Source organism: Balaenoptera borealis (genome assembly GCF_965194805.1).
Source record: "Balaenoptera borealis genome assembly, chromosome: 12".
Classification (NCBI taxonomy): domain Eukaryota; kingdom Metazoa; phylum Chordata; class Mammalia; order Artiodactyla; family Balaenopteridae; genus Balaenoptera; species Balaenoptera borealis.
Window position 1 is genome coordinate 7,104,393 of NC_138869.1, and position 18,367 is coordinate 7,122,759.

General features: G+C 50.8%; 1 protein-coding gene and 1 pseudogene across 3 annotated transcripts in view; one reads left to right on the forward strand and one right to left on the reverse strand.

The window, feature by feature from the left end:
- The window catches only part of LOC309607107 (shieldin complex subunit 3 pseudogene), a 296,341-nt pseudogene that overhangs the window by 163,928 nt on the left and 114,046 nt on the right, over positions 1–18,367 (forward strand). The gene's annotated exons all lie outside the window — the stretch shown is intronic.
- WNT7A (Wnt family member 7A) overlaps positions 7,626–18,367 on the reverse strand; it is a 70,299-nt gene continuing 59,557 nt past the window's right edge. Inside the window, exon 4 of one of the 2 annotated variants that reach the window (XM_082346013.1) lies at positions 7,626–10,035. In XM_082346013.1, the coding sequence (XP_082202139.1) occupies positions 9,556–10,035 (480 nt within the window). In that variant the 3' untranslated portion in view covers positions 7,626–9,555. The remainder of the gene's footprint in view (positions 10,036–18,367) is intronic. The other variant, XM_082346014.1, reaches the window with a different exon arrangement.

An 18,367-nucleotide genomic window follows, 5' to 3' on the forward strand; every position in this document is an offset into this window, starting at 1 on the left:
CTTTCGTGTTTCCATACAAATTTTAAAATTGTTTGTTCTAGTTCTGTGAAAAATGCCCTTGGTATTTTGGTAGGGATTGCACTGAATCTGTAGATTGCCTTGAGTAGTATGGTCACTTTGACAATATATTTTTTAAATATTTTAATTTTATCGGAGTATAGTTGATTTACAATGTGTTAATTTCAGGTGTACAGCAAAGTGATTCAGTTATACACATATACATTCATTTTTTTTTAGATTCTTTTCCCATATAGGTTATCACAGAATATCAAGTAGAGTTCCCTGTGCTATACAGTAGGTCCTTGTTGGTTATCTATCTTATATATAGTAGTGTGTGTATATTCATACCAAGCTCCTGATTTATCCCTCCCCCCAATGTTTCCCCTTTGGTAACCATAAGTTTGTTTTCAATATCTGTAAGTCTGTTTCTGTTTTGTAAGTAAGCTCATTTGTATCTTTTTTTTAAGTTAGATTCCACGTACGAGTGATATCATATCACACTTTAACAGTATTAATTCTTCCAGTCCATGAACATGGTATATCTTCCCATCTGGTTGTGTCGTCTTCAATTTCTTTCATCAGTGTGTTATAGTTTTCTGAGTACAGGTCTTTTACCTCCTTAGGTAGATTTATTCCTAGGTATTTTATTCTTTTTGATGCAATGGTAAATGGGATTGTTTCCTTAAATTTTTCTGATAGTTTGTTGGTAGTGTTTAGAAATGCAACAGATTCTTGTGTATTAATTTTGTATCCTGCAGCTTTACTGAATTCATTAATAAGCTCTAATAGTTTTCTGGTGGCATCTTTAGGATTTTCTGTATATACTATCATGTCATCTGCAAACAGTGACAGCTTTACTTCTTAATGGAGCCCTTTTATTTTTTTTTCTTCACTGATTACTGTGTCTAGGACTTCCAAAACTATGTTAAATAAAAGTGGCAAGAGTGGGCATCCTTGTCTTGTCCCTGGTCTTAGAGGAAATGCTTTCAGCTTTTCACCATTGAGTATGATGTTGGCTGTGGATTTGTCGTATATGACCTTTATTATGTTGAGATATGCTCCCTCTGAAGAGTTTTTATCATAAATGGATGTTGAATCTTGTCAAAAGCTTTTTCCACATCTATTGAGATGATCATATGATTTTTATTCTTCAATTTGTTAATGTGATGAACGCATTGATTGATTTACAGATATTGAAAAAGCCTTGCATTCCTGGGATAAATCCTACTTAATAATGGTGTATGATCCTTTTAATGTATTGTTGGATTTGGTTTGCCAATATTTTGTTGAGGATTTTTGCATCTATGTTCATCAGTGATATTGGCCTGTAATTTTCTTTTTTGCAATATCTTTGTCTGGTTTTGGTATCAGGGTGATGGCTGGCCTCCTAGAATGAGTTTGGAAGTGTTCCTTCCTCTGCAATTTTTGGGAATAGTTTGAGATGGATAGGTGTTAGCTCTTCTCTAAATGTTTGGTAGAATTCACCTTGAAGCTGTCTGGTCCTGTACTTTTGTTTTTTGGGAGTTTTAAAATTACTGATTCCGTTTCATTACTGGTAATTTGTCTGTTCATATTTTCTATTTCTTCCTGGTTCAGTCTTGGGAGAGTGTACATTTCTAGAAATTTATCCATTTCTTCTAGGTTGTCCCTTTTATTGTCATTCATTCTTAGTCAACCAGTATTAACCCCCAGCTGTGTGCTGGGCACTGGAGACCCAGTGGCCGCAAAGAGAAACAAAGTCCTGCCCCCAGGAAATTTAAACATTTTAATTAAACCTCACACTTCCTCAGTTCTTATAGTGTACTCGGCACTGTGTTTTGCAATTTGCATGTGTTAGTTCATTTAATCACTGTGATAATTCTATTACTGCTCCCATTTTACAAATAGGGACATACCGGCACAGAGAGGTTATGTTACTTGCCCTAAACCACACAGCAATAAATAGCAGAGGCAGACTTGAACATAGAGTATCTGGCTCCAGAGTGCATGCTCTTAACCACCTATACTGCACAACCTCTAGTAAATGAGAGATAACATTTCAGATAGTGGTAAATGCCACAGAGAGACAAAAATAGTGGATGAGGGGTGCTGGAAGCCAGGGTGGTAGAGGTATATACTTGAAGTGTTGGCATTTGAGCTGAGTCTCATTAACCAGAAAGAGCCAGCCATGCAGAGGTCATAGGGAATAGCACATGCAAAGGCCCAGAGGCAGGGTGGAACATGGCATGTTGGAAGAACAGAAGGAAAGCCTCTGAGGCTGGAGCCTAGTGAGGGAGGGTCTCTGTGCTGTCACAGATGAACTCCAAAATCTCAGTGGCTCCCCACAACAGACATGTATTTCTTGCCCTTGGGTGTTCCTGATCAGCAGGTGGCTCTCCTCCAGGTGGCCATTCAGGGACCCAGGACTGTTCCTTCTGGGCTCCACTGCCCACACCTCATGGCCCCCTGTGTCAAACTAGTGGAAGGGAAAGAGTGTTTGGGGTGCCGATGGGCCCAGGAGTGGAGCACACCACCCCTACTTCACGGTCCTGAACCTAGTCCCGTGGCCACTTCCAAGTGCACGGGAGATGGGAAGTGTGGTCCAGCAGTGTCACCTGGAGGAAGAGGACCTGTGTGGTGGGAATTCAGCCAGATCCAGCCACACCGGTGGATGGTGGGTTTGCAGACAGAGAGTAGTCCTGTGGGATTTGCTGATGGCTGGGGGAGCGGAGGAAGACAAAACCCATGACTCACTCTAGGACCAAGCAGCTGGTGGAGGTGGCTGAGGCTCTGGGGTGGGAGTGGGGGTCCATCAAACAGAGTGGCTGTGTGCCTGCCACATGGTCAGTGCTAAGACTGTCTTCTGCTCAGGACAGCATGTGCCAGTGTCTTCACAGGGGTCCTGTCTCAAGTCCCCTCCCGGTGCCACACCCATTGTTGTGTGGCTGGGCAGCTGCTCCCATTAAGAGACAGTCTCCTTCCCAATGCCTGGAACCTGGGCTGGCCCTGTGGCTTGCTTTCGCGCTTAGCAGGTAGCGAAATTAACGTAGTGCCAGTGTTGGGCCTGGCCTCGAGGAGCCTGGCCACTTCTGCTCCTGTTTCTGGAATCCTTCTTCTCTGATGTGAATGAGGCCTGCTGGAGGATGAGATCATGTGGAAGAGGACCCAGCCATCCTAGCTAAAGTTCTTCTAGATCAGCCTATAGCCGCCAAGTCTGAAATACAGATTCTCACCTGTACGTGGGAGTGAACAGCCTCCTAGGGGCTCAGGAAACATGTCACGGACTTGCCTGAAGCTGGCAGGGGACGGCTGCACCTCAGGTGGAGAAAACTTTGTCCCAGGACTCTCCTGACCCGGGTCTTGCTGAGGGAGTCCCTTGAGTGGAGGGGCATGGGGCAGGGAGCGTGGGAAGATTGGGGGGGGGGTCCCAGGCCTTCTGCCGCGGCACCCCCTGCAGAGTGGTGCAGGGCACAGCCCACCTCTGCGGGGCCGTGGGAAGGCTCAGATCCCTCCCTGGGGAGCCTTGAGCTGATCTTAAACTTTAGTCCAGGGGGCATGTGAGAGTGTGCACACGCACACGTACTCACATATGTATGTCTGAACAACAGATTGGCCTTGGTCATCCCTCTGCTGTGCTTGCTGTGTGGTCTGGGGTAGAGTCCTGCCTCTCTCTGGGCCTCAGTTTCTCTGTCTCTAAAACAAGAGATTTGGTCCGAGTCCGAGGCTGCATGCCGCCGACACAAATGCCAAGTTCAGCTTGCAGTCATGTTTTGCTCCAGCCTCATGGTGTTTGTCAACATACAAAAAAAGTAGATTTTACTTTAGAAACCTGAACGTTCAGCCCTTCTTGGAAAACTCAACTGCGGGCTCACTTGCCGCCGTTTTGTGACACCTGGGCCCCGGCATCTGAGTGTTCAGCACCACAGTCCTGGGGGGGCTTTCTGATTTTTGATTCAGCCTCTTATGATTTTGGCCTTTTTAAAGTCAGTTTTCTTGAAAAGCCACTTTAGGAATAAACCAAAGAGGGGAAAAATACCTTTGCCCAACACAGAGCCAAATATTTATTACCATAAGCCATGTTTGAAGAATCTCATCATTATGGGAAGAATATAGTAATAGTAGTAGTGATAATTAACAATACTAATATTTAGCATTGATCCATTGCTCTGCCACTCAAAGGGCCATGCAGTCATTGCCGGGAGGGAGGACCCTCACAACAGCCCTGTGAGGGAGAGATTATTCTCCCCCTTTACAGATGGAGAAGCTGAGTCTCAGAGCACAGCTGAGCTGGGCACCTCGAGAGAGAAGGCAGGCCCCAGGCTTGGGAACGAACAGTATTCTAAGGGGCCATGGGAAGCCTGGCAGCCGACCTGGTCATTCTTCTCAAAGGCCTGGTTGCCCTCATGCCACGCCCGCTCCTCACCCGGATTGAAGGGGAATCATGGGGTGATTTCTGATATAATGTTATGTGATTAGCATTAAATGGTCATCTGGGGAATCTGGTCAGAAACTCCCCCATTCTCAGGGGCCATGAGACCAGGAGCAGAAGGACCACAGGACTGGGAAGTCTCTGCTCATGGTAGACGCTGAAGGTTTTCCAAGGCAGAGATAAACTGAGACATGGGTGGGGGGCTTCAAGAAACTTCTGTATGCTTTCTCCTCCCTTATCAATCCACCCATCCATCTACCCATCCACCGACCCACCTACCCACCTACCCACCCGCCCACCCACCCACCCATCCTTTATCCATCCATCTGTCCATCAACTTATCCATCCACCCATCAACTCATCCATCCATCCACCTACCCATTCATCCATCCACCCATCCATCCACTTATCCACCAACCCACCCACCTACCCACCCACCTACCCACCCATCTATCCACCCATCTATTATCCATCCATCCACTTATCTATCCATCCATCCATCCATCCATCCACCCACCCATCCATCCATCCATCCATCCACCCACCCACCCATTCATCCATCCATCCATCTACCCATCCACTGACCCACCCATCCATTATCCATCCATCCATATACCCACCCCATTCATCCATCCATCCATCTACCCATCCACCAACCCACCCACTTACCCACCCATCCATTATCCATCCATCCATCCATCTACCCGCCCATTCATCCATCCATCCATCCATCCATCCATCCATCCACCCACCCACCCACCCATCCATCCATCCACCTACCCATCCATCCATCCACCTACCCATCCATCCATCCACCTACCCATTCATCCATCCACCCATCCAACCACTTATCCACCAACCCACCCACCTACCCACACACCTAGCCACCCATCCATTATCCATCCATCCACTTATCTATCCATCCATCCACCCACCCACCCATTCATCCATCCATCCACCCACCCACCCATTCATCCATCCATCCATCTACCCATCCACCGACCCACCCATCCATTATCCGTCCATCCATCCATCTACCCACCCCATTCATCCATCCATCCATCCATCTACCCATCCACCAACCCACCCACTTACCCACCCATCCATTATCCGTCCATCCATCTATCTACCCACCCATTCATCCATCCGTCCATCCATCCATCCATCCACCCACCCACCCACCCACTCATTCATCCATCCATCCATCCATCTACCCATCCACCAACCCACCCACTTACCCACCCATCCATTATCCATCCATCTACCCACCCATTCATCCATCCATCTACCCATCCACCAACCCGCCCACCTACCCACCCATCCATTATCCATCCATCTATCCATCCACTTATCTAGCCACCCATCCACTCACTTTTCCATCCATCCATCCATCCATCCATCTACCGATCCACTGACTCACCCACTTACCCACCCATCCATTATCCATCCATCCATCCATCCATCCATCCATCTACCCACCCATTCATCCATCCATCTACCCATCCACCGACCTACCCACCTACCCACCCATCCATTATCCATCCATCTACCCACTCATTCATCCATCATCCATCTACCCACCCATTCATCCATCCATCTACCCATCCACCAACCCACCCACCTATTATCCATCCATCCACTGACCCATCCACTGACCCATCCACTTACCCACCCATTCATTATCCATCCATCCACTCATCCATCCATCCATTTACCCACCCACCCATCCATCCATCCACCATCCACTGACCCACCCACTTACCCACTCATCCATTATCCATCCATCCATCCACTTATCTATCCACCCATCCACTCACTCATCCATCCATCCATCCATCTACCCACCCATTCATCCATCCATCTACCCATCCACTGACCCACCCACCTACCCACCCATCCATCTACCCATCCAGCAACCCATCCACTTACCCACCCATTAATTATCCATCCATCCATTCACCCACCCATTCATCCATCCATCCATCCATCTACCCAACCACCAACCCACCCACCTACCCACCCATTATCCATCCATCTACCCACTCATTCATCCATCCATCTACCCACCCATTATCCATCCATCTACCCACCCATTCATCCATCCATCTACCCACCCACCCATCCATCCATCCATCCACCATCCACTGACCCACCCACTTACCCACTCATCCATTATCCATCCATCTATCCATCCACTTATCTATCCACCCATCCACTCACTCATCCATCCATCCATCCACCCATCCATCCGTTCATCCGTCCATCCGTCCATCCATCCATCCATCCATCCAGCAACCCATCTACTTACCCACCCATTAATTATCCATCCATCCATTCACCCACCCATTCATCCATCCATCTACCCAACCACCGACCCACCCACCTACCCACCCATCCTTTATCCATCAAATTGTCCATCCACCCATCAACTCATCCATCCATCCACCCACCTACCCATTCATCCATCCACACATCCATCTACCCATCTACCAACCCACCCACTTACCCATCCATCCATTATCCAACCATCTATCCACTTATCCATCCACGCTCCCATCCATGTATCCATCCATCCATCCATCCATCTACCATCCACTGACCCACGCACTTACCCACTCATGCATTATCCATCCATCTATTCAACCACCCATCCACTAACTCATCCATCCATCTACCTATCCATCCATCAACCCATCCACTTGCCCACCCATTCATTATCCATCCTTCCACCCATCCATCCATCCACCCACCCATTCATCCATCCACCCACCCATTCATCCATCTACCCATCCATCCACTGACCCACACACCTACCTACCCATCCATTATCCATCCACTTATCCATCCACCATCTACTCACTCATCCATCCATCCATCTACCCACGCACCCATCCATCCATCTACCCATCCACTGACCCATCCACTTACCCACCCATTCATTATCCATCTATCCATCCACTGACCCACACACCTACCCACCCATCCATTATCCATCCACTCACTCATCCGTCCACTCATCCATCCACTCATCCATCCATCTATCCATCCGTCCGTCCATCCGTCCGTCCATCCATCCATCCATCCATCCACCCACCGACCCACCCATCATTATCCATCCATCCATCCACTCACTCATTCATCCATCCACTCATCCCTTTACATGCCTACCCATCCTGACACCCATGTAAAGAAGAAAAAAATGGTCCAAGGGAAGTAGTCAACCAACTGTTCAGCCATTTTATTTGTCCATGCTGTGATCCAGGCCCAGTGCTAACATTGGGGAGTCCAACACAGCTTAGACACTGAGGGGCTCCCAGTGTGTGGGGCCATGGGGCTGTGGTCTCAGAGGTATCTGAGTTTCATCAGTGTCTATGGGCACGTAGTTCAGAGGTGCCATCTCTTGGTGGCTCAACACAATCACCAAAGGTCCCCGCTGTCTGCTTCATACCACAAGCCCTCAACCGCAAGCAGAGACAACCCGGGACCAGCAGATGCATGGACACACAGCAACCTCAATCTCCCAGGCACATGGAGAGAGATACACAGATAGCTGTGTACATGCAGGAGCACACAAGACGTACACACATCAGCACCCGGGAGGTGCTCGAGGGTGCCGTCACATGGCAACCCCGAGGATCCTCTCTCTCTCTCTCTCTCTCTCTCTCTCTCTCTCTCTCTCTCTCTCTCTCTCTCTCTCTCTCTCTCTCACACACACACACACACACACACACACACAGGGAAATGCAAACGGACACACATTAGGACACCACACCCTCCTGGGGGAGAGCTTTCCAGATTGAGAGGCACTGGTTGTAGTTGGACCCAGTGTAGAGAGGCCTCATCCACACCTCTCTCTGCCCTGGAACCGTGACACCAACCACCCATCCACTAACTCACTGCTGCTCGAGGGACCCCTCACCCCAGCTCTGCTGCCCCATAACTGAGGATACACGGCAAAGGCAGGGCATCCTGGTGAGGAGCGGGCTCCCTTAGCTGGCTTCTGCTGAGTGACGATGACCTGTCCCTGTGATGGTCACGTGATGCCGAGGGCAGGAGCCTGCCGCTGCACGGCTCCACTCGAGGCCACCGCTCAGGGACCCTGCTCGAAAGGCCTGAGCTCAACAGGCTGTGGCCAGGGGCCTGCTTCCTTCCTGGGGATACCGATGACACTGCAGCCCAGGCGTCTGGGGCCGCTTCTGCCCACGTGGCCAACAGAACTTGAGAACCCGGCCATGTGAGGGTCCCCGTGGGGCTGACCCCACACCCAGGCCTCACCCCCCCTCACCCCAAAGTGAGTACTGGAATTAAGAAGAAGCACAAGCCGTGGAATGATACAGGCAGACTCAATATAAATAAAATATTCATATAAAAATAGTCTCTTACAAAATATTCTCTCTTATCCAGTGGCTCACTTTCCAAAAGATGGAAACTGCTGGGAGTTTTAGTATTACCTTTCCTCTCTATATATATTCCAAACTGGACTTTTCTAATGGTGATGTTTGAGCTGGGGAGGACTACAGGATGGGAAACGTATCCTGGAAAACGTCTCCATTTCTGGACCAGCTTAAATCTCTGGAGAATTAGCAGCAAACAGCAAAAAAATATAAGTGTGTGTGTATATGTCTACATAGGTATACAGGATGTCTGCCCTTGCACTTAAACATCTAGTGCGGCAAGGGGGTACTTGCGAAATCAACTAGTAGAAGTATCTGCAGAAAGAATCATTATGTACAGTTCTACTCGGCTCCTTGTCCTAGCGACAGAATTATCCCACAGGAAAGCAAGCGGTCCACTTTGATTGCAGAAACGGATCCCGACGAGGTGGAAGGGTTCTTTTTAATTAAATAAATTAATATTATTTTTTATCAGAATAAATTGTTAAATATTGCTCTCTTGAGGCCCCGGAGTCCAGAGTTCCTGGTGCGAAGGCTCTGCTCCAGCCGAGGAGGCCCCAGGCGGTGTCTGGGGCCGAGGGAGCGGCGCTGGGTGTGGCGTGGACAACTCGGGGCCCTGGAGGGGTCCCCCGCAGGGGACCCCACAGCAGACAAGCTCAGCGCGGCTGCAGAGGTCTGGGCCGTGCCCGTGGCGTGGAGAGCGTCCAGTCCTCGCCGCCCCGCGTGAGGCCCGTGGGGCCGCCGCCCCGCCGCTCACTTGCACGTGTAGACCTCGGTGCGCTCGCTGCACGTGTTGCACTTGACGTAGCAGCACCAGTGGAACTTGCAGTTGCACTGCCACACGCGGGCGTACTGGTGGGTGTTGTAGCCGCGGCCGCAGCACATGAGGTCGCAGCCGCTGGCCTGGGGGGCCGTCTTGTTGCAGGCACGGCCCTGCGTGCCCACGCTGCCCGTCACCGGGTCCTCCTCGCAGTAGTTGGGCGACTTCTCGATGTACACTAGGTCGGTGTCCATGGGCTTGCGGTAGGACAGCGGCTTCTTGATCTTCAGGAAGGTGGGCCGCTTGTTGCGGCTGGCGCGCACGGGCTCCACGTGAACAGCCTCGTTGTACTTGTCCTTGAGCACGTAGCCCAGCTCGCGGAACTGCGGCAGCGTGGTCCAGCAGGTCTTGGTGGTGCATGAGCCCGACACGCCGTGGCACTTACACTCCAGCTTCATGTTCTCCTCCAGGATCTGCGGGGGGGCAGGGAGAGCACAGCGCGTCACTGCGTCGCCGGCCGAGTGGGGCCCCTGGCCCGCCCGCCCCCTGCCCCGCCCGCCCCCTGCCCCGCCTGGCTGGGTTTGGCGTGTGTTTTTCTTTCTGGTGCAGGAAACTGAGACCTGGATTCGAACCGCTCTCACCTGCAGCCTGTGTGCTGTGCCTTCCCCAGGACTCGCCTCCCCTCCCTGCCAGCCCGCCCTGAGTGGCCCTCATGCCGGCGCGTAGATCAGTTCAGGCCAGTCCAGACCACGCATAGGTTCTCTCGGGGCTGCACAGGCTTAAAACCATTTTTGAACCAACATTTAAAAACCAGGAGACTTTCAAAGACAGACTGCCAGGTTTGTTGGCAAACAGAAAGGGCATCTGGCAACTCTGGAGTGATACTCAAATTATTTCATAACCAGTGCAGCTGGGCACTGACCTGCTGGCCACAGAGGCCACACGGCAGTCCTGCTGCATCTGGCCCTCCTCAGCCCGCGTCATCGCATGGCATGATACCTGGAGTTTTATCAGCACCTGCCTCCCTCACGGGTCGGCATCCCTCAACTCGCCACAGTCCTTACCACTCCCTATCGCTTCCCTGACCGCCAGCTATGCTTTTTCAGAAGTCATCTGCTTTGATCACTTGTGGCAGCTGTCAGGCCCTATGGACATCTGAGTCTGGGAACCCTGACTCTGATTTCACCTTCCCTGACTCCCAGCCTGGACGATGTTTTCCTTCCTCTGAGTTCCCAGCACCTCTCAGGCATCATCACAGCATGAGGGCCAGCATTGTACAGGGAGTGAAAAGCAGAGATGTGGACCCTGGGTTTAAATCCCAGATCTAACATGAGCCTGCTGTGTGCCCTCAGGCAACTTGCTTCAGCAGAGCTGCAGTTTCCCCACGTGCAGAACGGGGAGGATGATAGTACTTCATTATAATCATATAATGAGATGCTGGACAGAAATGAGGATGAATTTCTAATACACATAAGAAGCTCCGATCTCTAAGATGTAATGTTGCATGAGAGAAGTTGGAGGCAAAAGAGAATATACTGTGTGATTCCACTGATAGGAAGTTCAAGGACAGGCAAAGCTAATGACTGGTTTTCACTTAATCTTTATTTACATGTATAGGCAGTGGGCCAGAGATGGTCCACGTGCTGGATTTTGCTGGCCCCTGCTTTGGAATATCCCAGCAATAAAAGAAGACACCATTTACCAAACCCCCCATAGTACAAGATCTTTATATTGCTTTCAGGTTTGGTTTTTTTTTTTTTCCAATTTTTCTCTTCCCTCCTTTCTTTCTGTTTTTTTTAAAAACTATATGTAATGTGTAAGGAGGCATTTTTGGAACTAAAGCTTCTCCTTCTTCCTCCTCATCTTCAGCCTGATTTCATCCTAATGGACACTTGCTGTTGTGTGCCAGGCACTGGGATGGGGATATATTAGTGAACGTGGTTTCTGGGTCATTTTCCTGGTTCTTCATCCAGACTGCCAAATTGCCTTTGCCTGTTACATAGTGAAAGAATAAGTGAATGAATGAGTAAATGACTAGACATCTATTCGTCACCTGTGCACACCACACACTGGGTCCATGCTTTTATACGTGGCGTCTTATTTAACTCCATGGAGTTAGTGTGACTCCATTTAACAAGGCAAAAACCGAGGCTCAGCTAACTCCTAGAGCTGGTCTATGAGGTGTTCAAGAACGAGGGTCTTACTGCCAAGGGGTGCAAATCAAGTGCTTGATGGCTGCTTACTTGCTGTGTGACCTTGAGATTGTCACACACCCTCTCTGGGCCTCAGCTGCCTTCAGTGAACACGGAGTGAAGGCAATTCCATCTTTTCTGACAAAAGTTAGAGGGCTGGAACAAAATCAGATATCCCAAAAATAGCCATTAGTTCTGCCTCTGGGTCTGGGCCTATGCTGGTGCTGGGGACACAGAGGTGACAAGATAAGATTCCCATCTCCAAGGATGGGCCCATGTCCAGGGTCCTCCCAACCCTAGATGCTCAGCTTCCAGGAGGAGGTGACCAGTGCTGGTCAGTATACTCAACAGAAGGGAAGACCACAGTGTCTGCACTCAAACAAGCCAGCGAGGCCGGGGCATCCAGAGTGTTCGGGGACAGGGATGGATTCTGGTCGGCTGAATGTCTGGTTCCAGGACACCTAGAGCGACAGAGCACGTACTGTCCTGCAACCTCCGCACACGTGCAGCTGGTGGTGGGTGAGCAGCCCCCCCAAATCACACAGATGCCCCTTTTGGTCATCAGTGAGGAGATAGTTCCCACATGTCACCTTTCCGTGTTGGCCTAGAAAGCGTGGGGAAGAGCGAGGTGCAGAGGTGTGGTGTGTGCTGGGGGCAGAGTTGGGCAGGCGTTTCTGAGGCCTCCCGGCCTGGCTGGTAGATCTTAGTGCGTCAGAGACTCCAACACGGATGTCTGGGGGCAGGGGGCATTGAAAACAGATTCTGACACTGAGTGTGGGTGAGGCCACAGAGCACCTGGAAAGCTGAGATGCACAGAGCTGTGACTCAGAAGTGTCCCTTCCGAGATGTATGCCCTAGAGAATCATATGCTTGTGTGCACAGGAAACAGGTCCAAGGATGTTCAGAGCGTCAGCGTTCATTGTGGCTCCAACCTGGGCATGATCTGATGTCCGTCCACGGTAAAATGGATAAGCGAGGGGTGTGGGCTCAACGGGACGCTCGAGGGCAGTGACCATGACCGGCCACGGCAGCAGAGGTCAACCTCAGAAATACAGTGGGGAGGGAAAGAGGCAATCGTGGACGATTTCCACAGAATGATTTCATGTGTATCAAGTTCAAAGGCGGCAAAACTGGACTGTGTTGTTTAGGGGCACATACAGAGGCGGTGAGTGCAATGGAGAGTAAAGAAATGAGGGTCATAAATATCAAGGCAGTGGTTGTCCGTCGGGTATGAGGTGAGGGGCTGTGGTGGGTGAGGATCACCCAGGGGGCTCCTGGGGTCCTGGCAATATTCTGTTCCTTGATATGAGTGCTTTATAATTATTTTTTAAAATCCAAATGGATGATCTGAGTGTTTTTTTGCATGTAAGCTATACTTGCAATTTCTAAAAATGCAGTGGGTACAGTAGCCCATGAGCACATGAAAAGATGCTCAATATCATTAGCTCCAGGGAAATGCAAATCAGCACCACAATGAGACACCAGTTCACACCCACTGGGATGGCTACAAGAGGAAATACAGGTAGAACAGTTGTTAGCGAGGATATGGAGAAAAGGGAAAGAACCCTCAAACACTGCTGGTGGGAATGTGAAATGGTGCAGCCCCTGTGGAAGTGGCCTGGCAGTTCCTCAAAGTGTTAAACCTACAGTTAGCAAATGACCCAGGATTATGGTCGCAATGTCTGGGTCTCCCCCTCCCCACTCCTCAGCTCACACATTGAAATCCTAACCCCCAAAGTGATGGTATTTGGTGGGGCCTTTGGGAGGTTCTTAAATCACTAGGGTGAAGCCCTCGTGAATGGGATTAGTGCCTCATAAAAGAGGCTCTAGAGAGACCCCAGCCCCTTCCAACTCGTGAGGACCCAGGGAGAAGGCCCCAGTTACGAACCAGGAAGTGGGTCCTCATCAGGACTCAAGCCTCATCTCGGGCTCCCAGCCTCCAGAACTGGGAGAAATCAATTTCTGTTGTTTCTCTGCCAGCCAGTCTAGGGCATTTTGTTGTAGCCACCCGGGCACGTTAAGACACCCAGCAGTTCCACTCCTGGGCATATACCCAGGGGAAATGAAAACACACATCCACATAAAAAACTGATAAAGTTTATAGCAGCATTCTTTAAAAGAGCCCCAAAGTGGAAACAACCCAAATGACCACTGATGAACAGATCAATGAAGTCCATCCATTCAGCAGAATATTATTCAGCCATAAAAAGGGATGAAGTGCCGACACCTGCTACACCATGGATGGACCTTGAAAACATGCTGCTCAGGGAAAGAAGCCAGACACACAAGACCACGTATTGTATAACTGCATTTATAGGCAATGTCTAGAAGAGGCAAATCTGTGGAGACAGAAGGTAGACTAGTGGGCTGGGAGGAGGTTGGAGAAATGGGGAGAGACGGCTGAAGAGGGTGTAGGTCTCTTTTTGAGGTAAATTGATTGTGGTGATGGTTGCGCATATCTGTGAATATATTAGTGTTGAACTGTACACTTTGAGTGAGGGCATGGTACAGTATATGAATTAGACTAATTAAGTTGGCTTTTTTGGGGGGTGAAGTAGAAAAGGATAGCTTTATTGCTTTGCCAGGCAAAGGGGGACACAGCAGGCTCCTGCCCTCGAAAACTGTGTGTCCCAATTGGGGAGGATTTTTTTTTAATTTATTATTTTTTTTTAATCAGTCATCAGTTTTATACACATCAGTGTATACATGTCAATCCCAATCGCCCAGTTCAGCACACCACCATCCCCACCCCACCGCGGTTTTCCCCCGTTGGTGTCCATACGTTTGTTCTCTACATCTGTGTCTCAACTTCTGCGCTGCTTTTTTAAAAAAAGTCCCTGGTAGGATGTCGTGAAGAAGCATTGGGTTGTATTTGTGTGTCTGTGACACTGAATGTGTCCTCGGTGGTGGCCCCTGGGCAACGAGCCCCAGAGCCAGGGCCAGGCGCCCGGGCTGGGCAGGCAGCTGCCTTCCTCTTCCTCTGTGGCCACCCATGACCTGAGGCCGTGGTGGCATTTGTGTGGGCCCCTAATCAGACGACACGCAGCCCCTTAACGCTGCAAACTCTGCATCTTGAGAGCCTCAGTGATCGCATTATGTCCGCATTAAGCTGGGCATAATCACAGCCGCCCTGGCCAGGGCTGGTCACCCAGACGGGCACCGAGCCCTTTGCCCAAAGCAGGGGACAACAGCAGAGGAGGTGTGTGGGACAAAGCCACGCTGTGCTCCCACCGTGAGGCCAGCCTGGCTCCCAGCTTCCAAGCTGCCCAGGGGGACTTCCGGGGCACCCCCCTTACACTTGAAGAGCTTGGGTTGTGATTCTGTGTCAGGCGGTCGAGGGTTTGCAGGTTCTGAGAGGACACGGCTCCGTGCACCGTCCCAGGTGCCGGGCACATGGCGGGTGCTCTCAGGAAATGCCCAGAGAGAAATCAGCAATGGAGTGCCTTCAAACCCTGGCACAACTGGTACCTCCAGCCCAAGCATCCAGCCTGAATGTCCAGGGTCCTGGAGGCCCTGCCTGGGTGAGCAGCGGCCCTGCATTGCCGGATGGAGGGCAAGTCGGAGGACCTGGGGAGGGGCTGCGCGGGGAGAGGGGCAGTGGGGGGCCTGGAGCCGCTGGTGTGGACCGATGTCAGTGGTTGCACTGGTGGGTCCTGGCTTAAAGACCGGGCACCTGGGACTGCTCGGGTGCTGCTGTTTCACCATCCCTGATGCAGAGGAGCCTCAGTGCAAAAGGAAAGCCAATGAGAAAACAGATGGTGAGGCATCTGGCCTCGGTACACACCCAGTTCTCCTTCCGCCTCTCGCCTCCATCTGTCGCTGCTGGTTGGTCACGGCAGGGCAGGGAACTGGCCTCCACAGGAGCCAGGGACACGCCGAGCACCTACTGTGTGCCGGCACCGTGCAAGGACTGGGGTCTCGGTAAAGGTAAGGCCACGAAGCTGCCGCCCGTGTAAAGAAGACACGCTGCGGGGAGAGGGGAGCACGCAGCCACTTCAGATAACAGAGTAAGTGAGAGTAAGGAGAAGGTGGGACAGGATCCGGGCTGGAGAGCGCGGGAGGAGGCAGGGGCGGCTACGCGACACTGACGGGAGGGGGACACCCGAGCGGAGGGCAGCACAGACCTGTTCCCTCGTTTCCTCTCCGCTTGAAGGACGGACTGAGGCAGGGCCAAGGGCCTGAGGGCAAAGGGCCCGAGGCTTCTGCACAGTAGGGCCAAGGCCTTGCGGTGGCCGGGCTACAGTGCAGGTGCCCAGGTGGCACAGGTAGGGGGGCCCATCCCAGAGGCTCTACCAACCATGTTAAGGAGGTGCGATTTTTTTATTATTCAGTGTTTTTTTATTGAACTTGTTTTTAGTTTTACATTTACGGAAAAATTGTGAAAATAGTACAGAGGATTCCCATGCATCCTGTATGCGGTTTTGCCTATGACTAACATCTGACATTAGTGTGGTAAATTCATTAATTAGCCAATATTAATTTATTATTATGAACTGAAGTCCATACTTTATTCAGATTCCCTTGGTCGATACCTTATGTCCCCTTTCTGTTCCGGGATCCCATCCAGGCCACCACATGGCATTTAGTCATCCTGTCTCCTTGGGCCGGGAGATGGGATTTTATTGTGTGTGGACAGGGCAGCCAGCGGTGGCCAGGAGCAGGATTTACGATTTTTAAAAGACCTCACGTTGGCTGTAACAAATCCACCACTCACTCTGGTGCTGGGCGAGAGAGAGGGCGAGAGAGAGGGCGAGAGAGAGAGAGAGAGAGAGAGAGAGAGTGTGTGTGGGGGGGGGGGGGTGGAGGGTAATATAGGAAAGCTCTCTACCTTCTCCTCAATTTTGCTGTGAACCTAAAACTTTTCTGAAAAAATAGTCATTTAAAAAAAAAAAATCCTAGGAGAGAAGGAGGGAGTTTTTCTGGAGTCAAGATTTGGCTGTTTCTGCAGCTGCCCGGCTGGATGTCCTCGCTGGGCCTGGGTTTCCCCATTTTGAACTCAAGGGTTTGAACTAAATGATTTCCGAGGCTGCTTCTGACTCTCTCCGAGAATCCTGACCTCGTATCCACACTGCTTTTTAACCCAGACAAAGCGTTTTCAGAGCTCTGATGGCATCTGGTAGTCTGACACCTGCTGAGAGATGGGCATGTCCATCCCATTTCACAGGTGAGGAAACTGAGTCTCAGAGAAAGGAAGGGACTTACTTAAGACCACAGAGCAGGCTGGATCTCCTCCATACGTCTCTCCAGAGCACTCCCCACCCTTCCCCAGGAGGCTGGACCAGAGGGTGGCACCCCTGAGCTTGATCTAGTTCCCTGATGGTTATCGGTGAGTGGCCTGGCCCAGGGCACACCGGCCGAATGCAGCCGCGCCCCTTCCAGGTGGGTCTGGCCAGTGGAAGGCGCTGGAGGGAGCCCTGAGGGCAGAGCAGAGTCCTGGTTGGTATTCCTCCCTGCTGGCCCGCAGGGTGGCTGCGTTCCTCTAGCAGAGGTCACGGCTCCCACATGCTCTCTGTGAGTCCCCCTGGGTTCTAGCAGCCCGACCTCCCTAAGGAGTAACGGGACCCCTGGTGCCAGCCCCAGGGTGCTGCACCATCCCCCTTGGTTCCTTTAACTTTGTCCTTTGTTTTATTAGCAACCTCTCCTTTACAAAACAGCTTTGTTGCAATATAATTCACATACCATACGATTCACTGTCCTAAAGTACACGATTCAGTGGTTTTTAGTATATGCAGAGCTGTGCAACCATCACCACTAAGTGTAGAACAATTTCATCACCCCAAAAGAAACCCCATGCGCATCAGTAGTCGCTCCTGTTTCTCCCTTCCTCTCAGTCCCTGGCAACCACTAACCTACTTTCTGTCTTTATAGATTTGCCTGTTCTGGACATTTCATATAAATGGACTCATACAATAGGTGGCCTATTGTGTGTCCAGTTTCCTTCACTCAGCATCATGCTTTCAAAGCTCATCCATGGTGTAGCAGGTGTCAGCACTTCATTCCTTTTTATGGCTGAATAATATTCCATTATAGGGGTATGCCGCACTCTATCCACCCATTCATCAGTTGTTGGCCTGCAGTCTCTGTTTAAAACTCTCCCGAATTTCCTAGTCTGAATGTGCCCGTTGCGTGGGCCCTGACCCCGGCGCTGCACATCATTCCTCGTGGCAGAGCCAAGCACGAGCCCACCCCGGGACTCCCAGCCTGTCCTCTTTCCCCTTCGTCCACCTCTGGGCTCTGCACCTGCCGGCCCTTATCTGGAAGGCCAATCTTTACTGCCATTATAGAGGCTCAACCCAACAATTCCACCACAGAATATGTACCCTCCGGGGAGGCTCATGCATGTGTAAAATGACAGCCTCAGAGAGGCATTATCTGAAATATCAAAAGGCCGAAAGGATCTAAAGATCCACCAATGGGGACTGGTTCTACAAATCATGGTGCACCGATAAACTGGAATGTCCTGCAGCTGCCAGAGAGAATGAGGCGGCCCTGTACTTTCTAGTGAGGTACACGGTGGAGGGAACAGAGGTGCAGGAAAGTATGCAGAGCAGGAGCTGTTTGTACGAGACAGAAAAGACCTGTGCGTGCGTGTTCCTAAGAACACAGAATAACA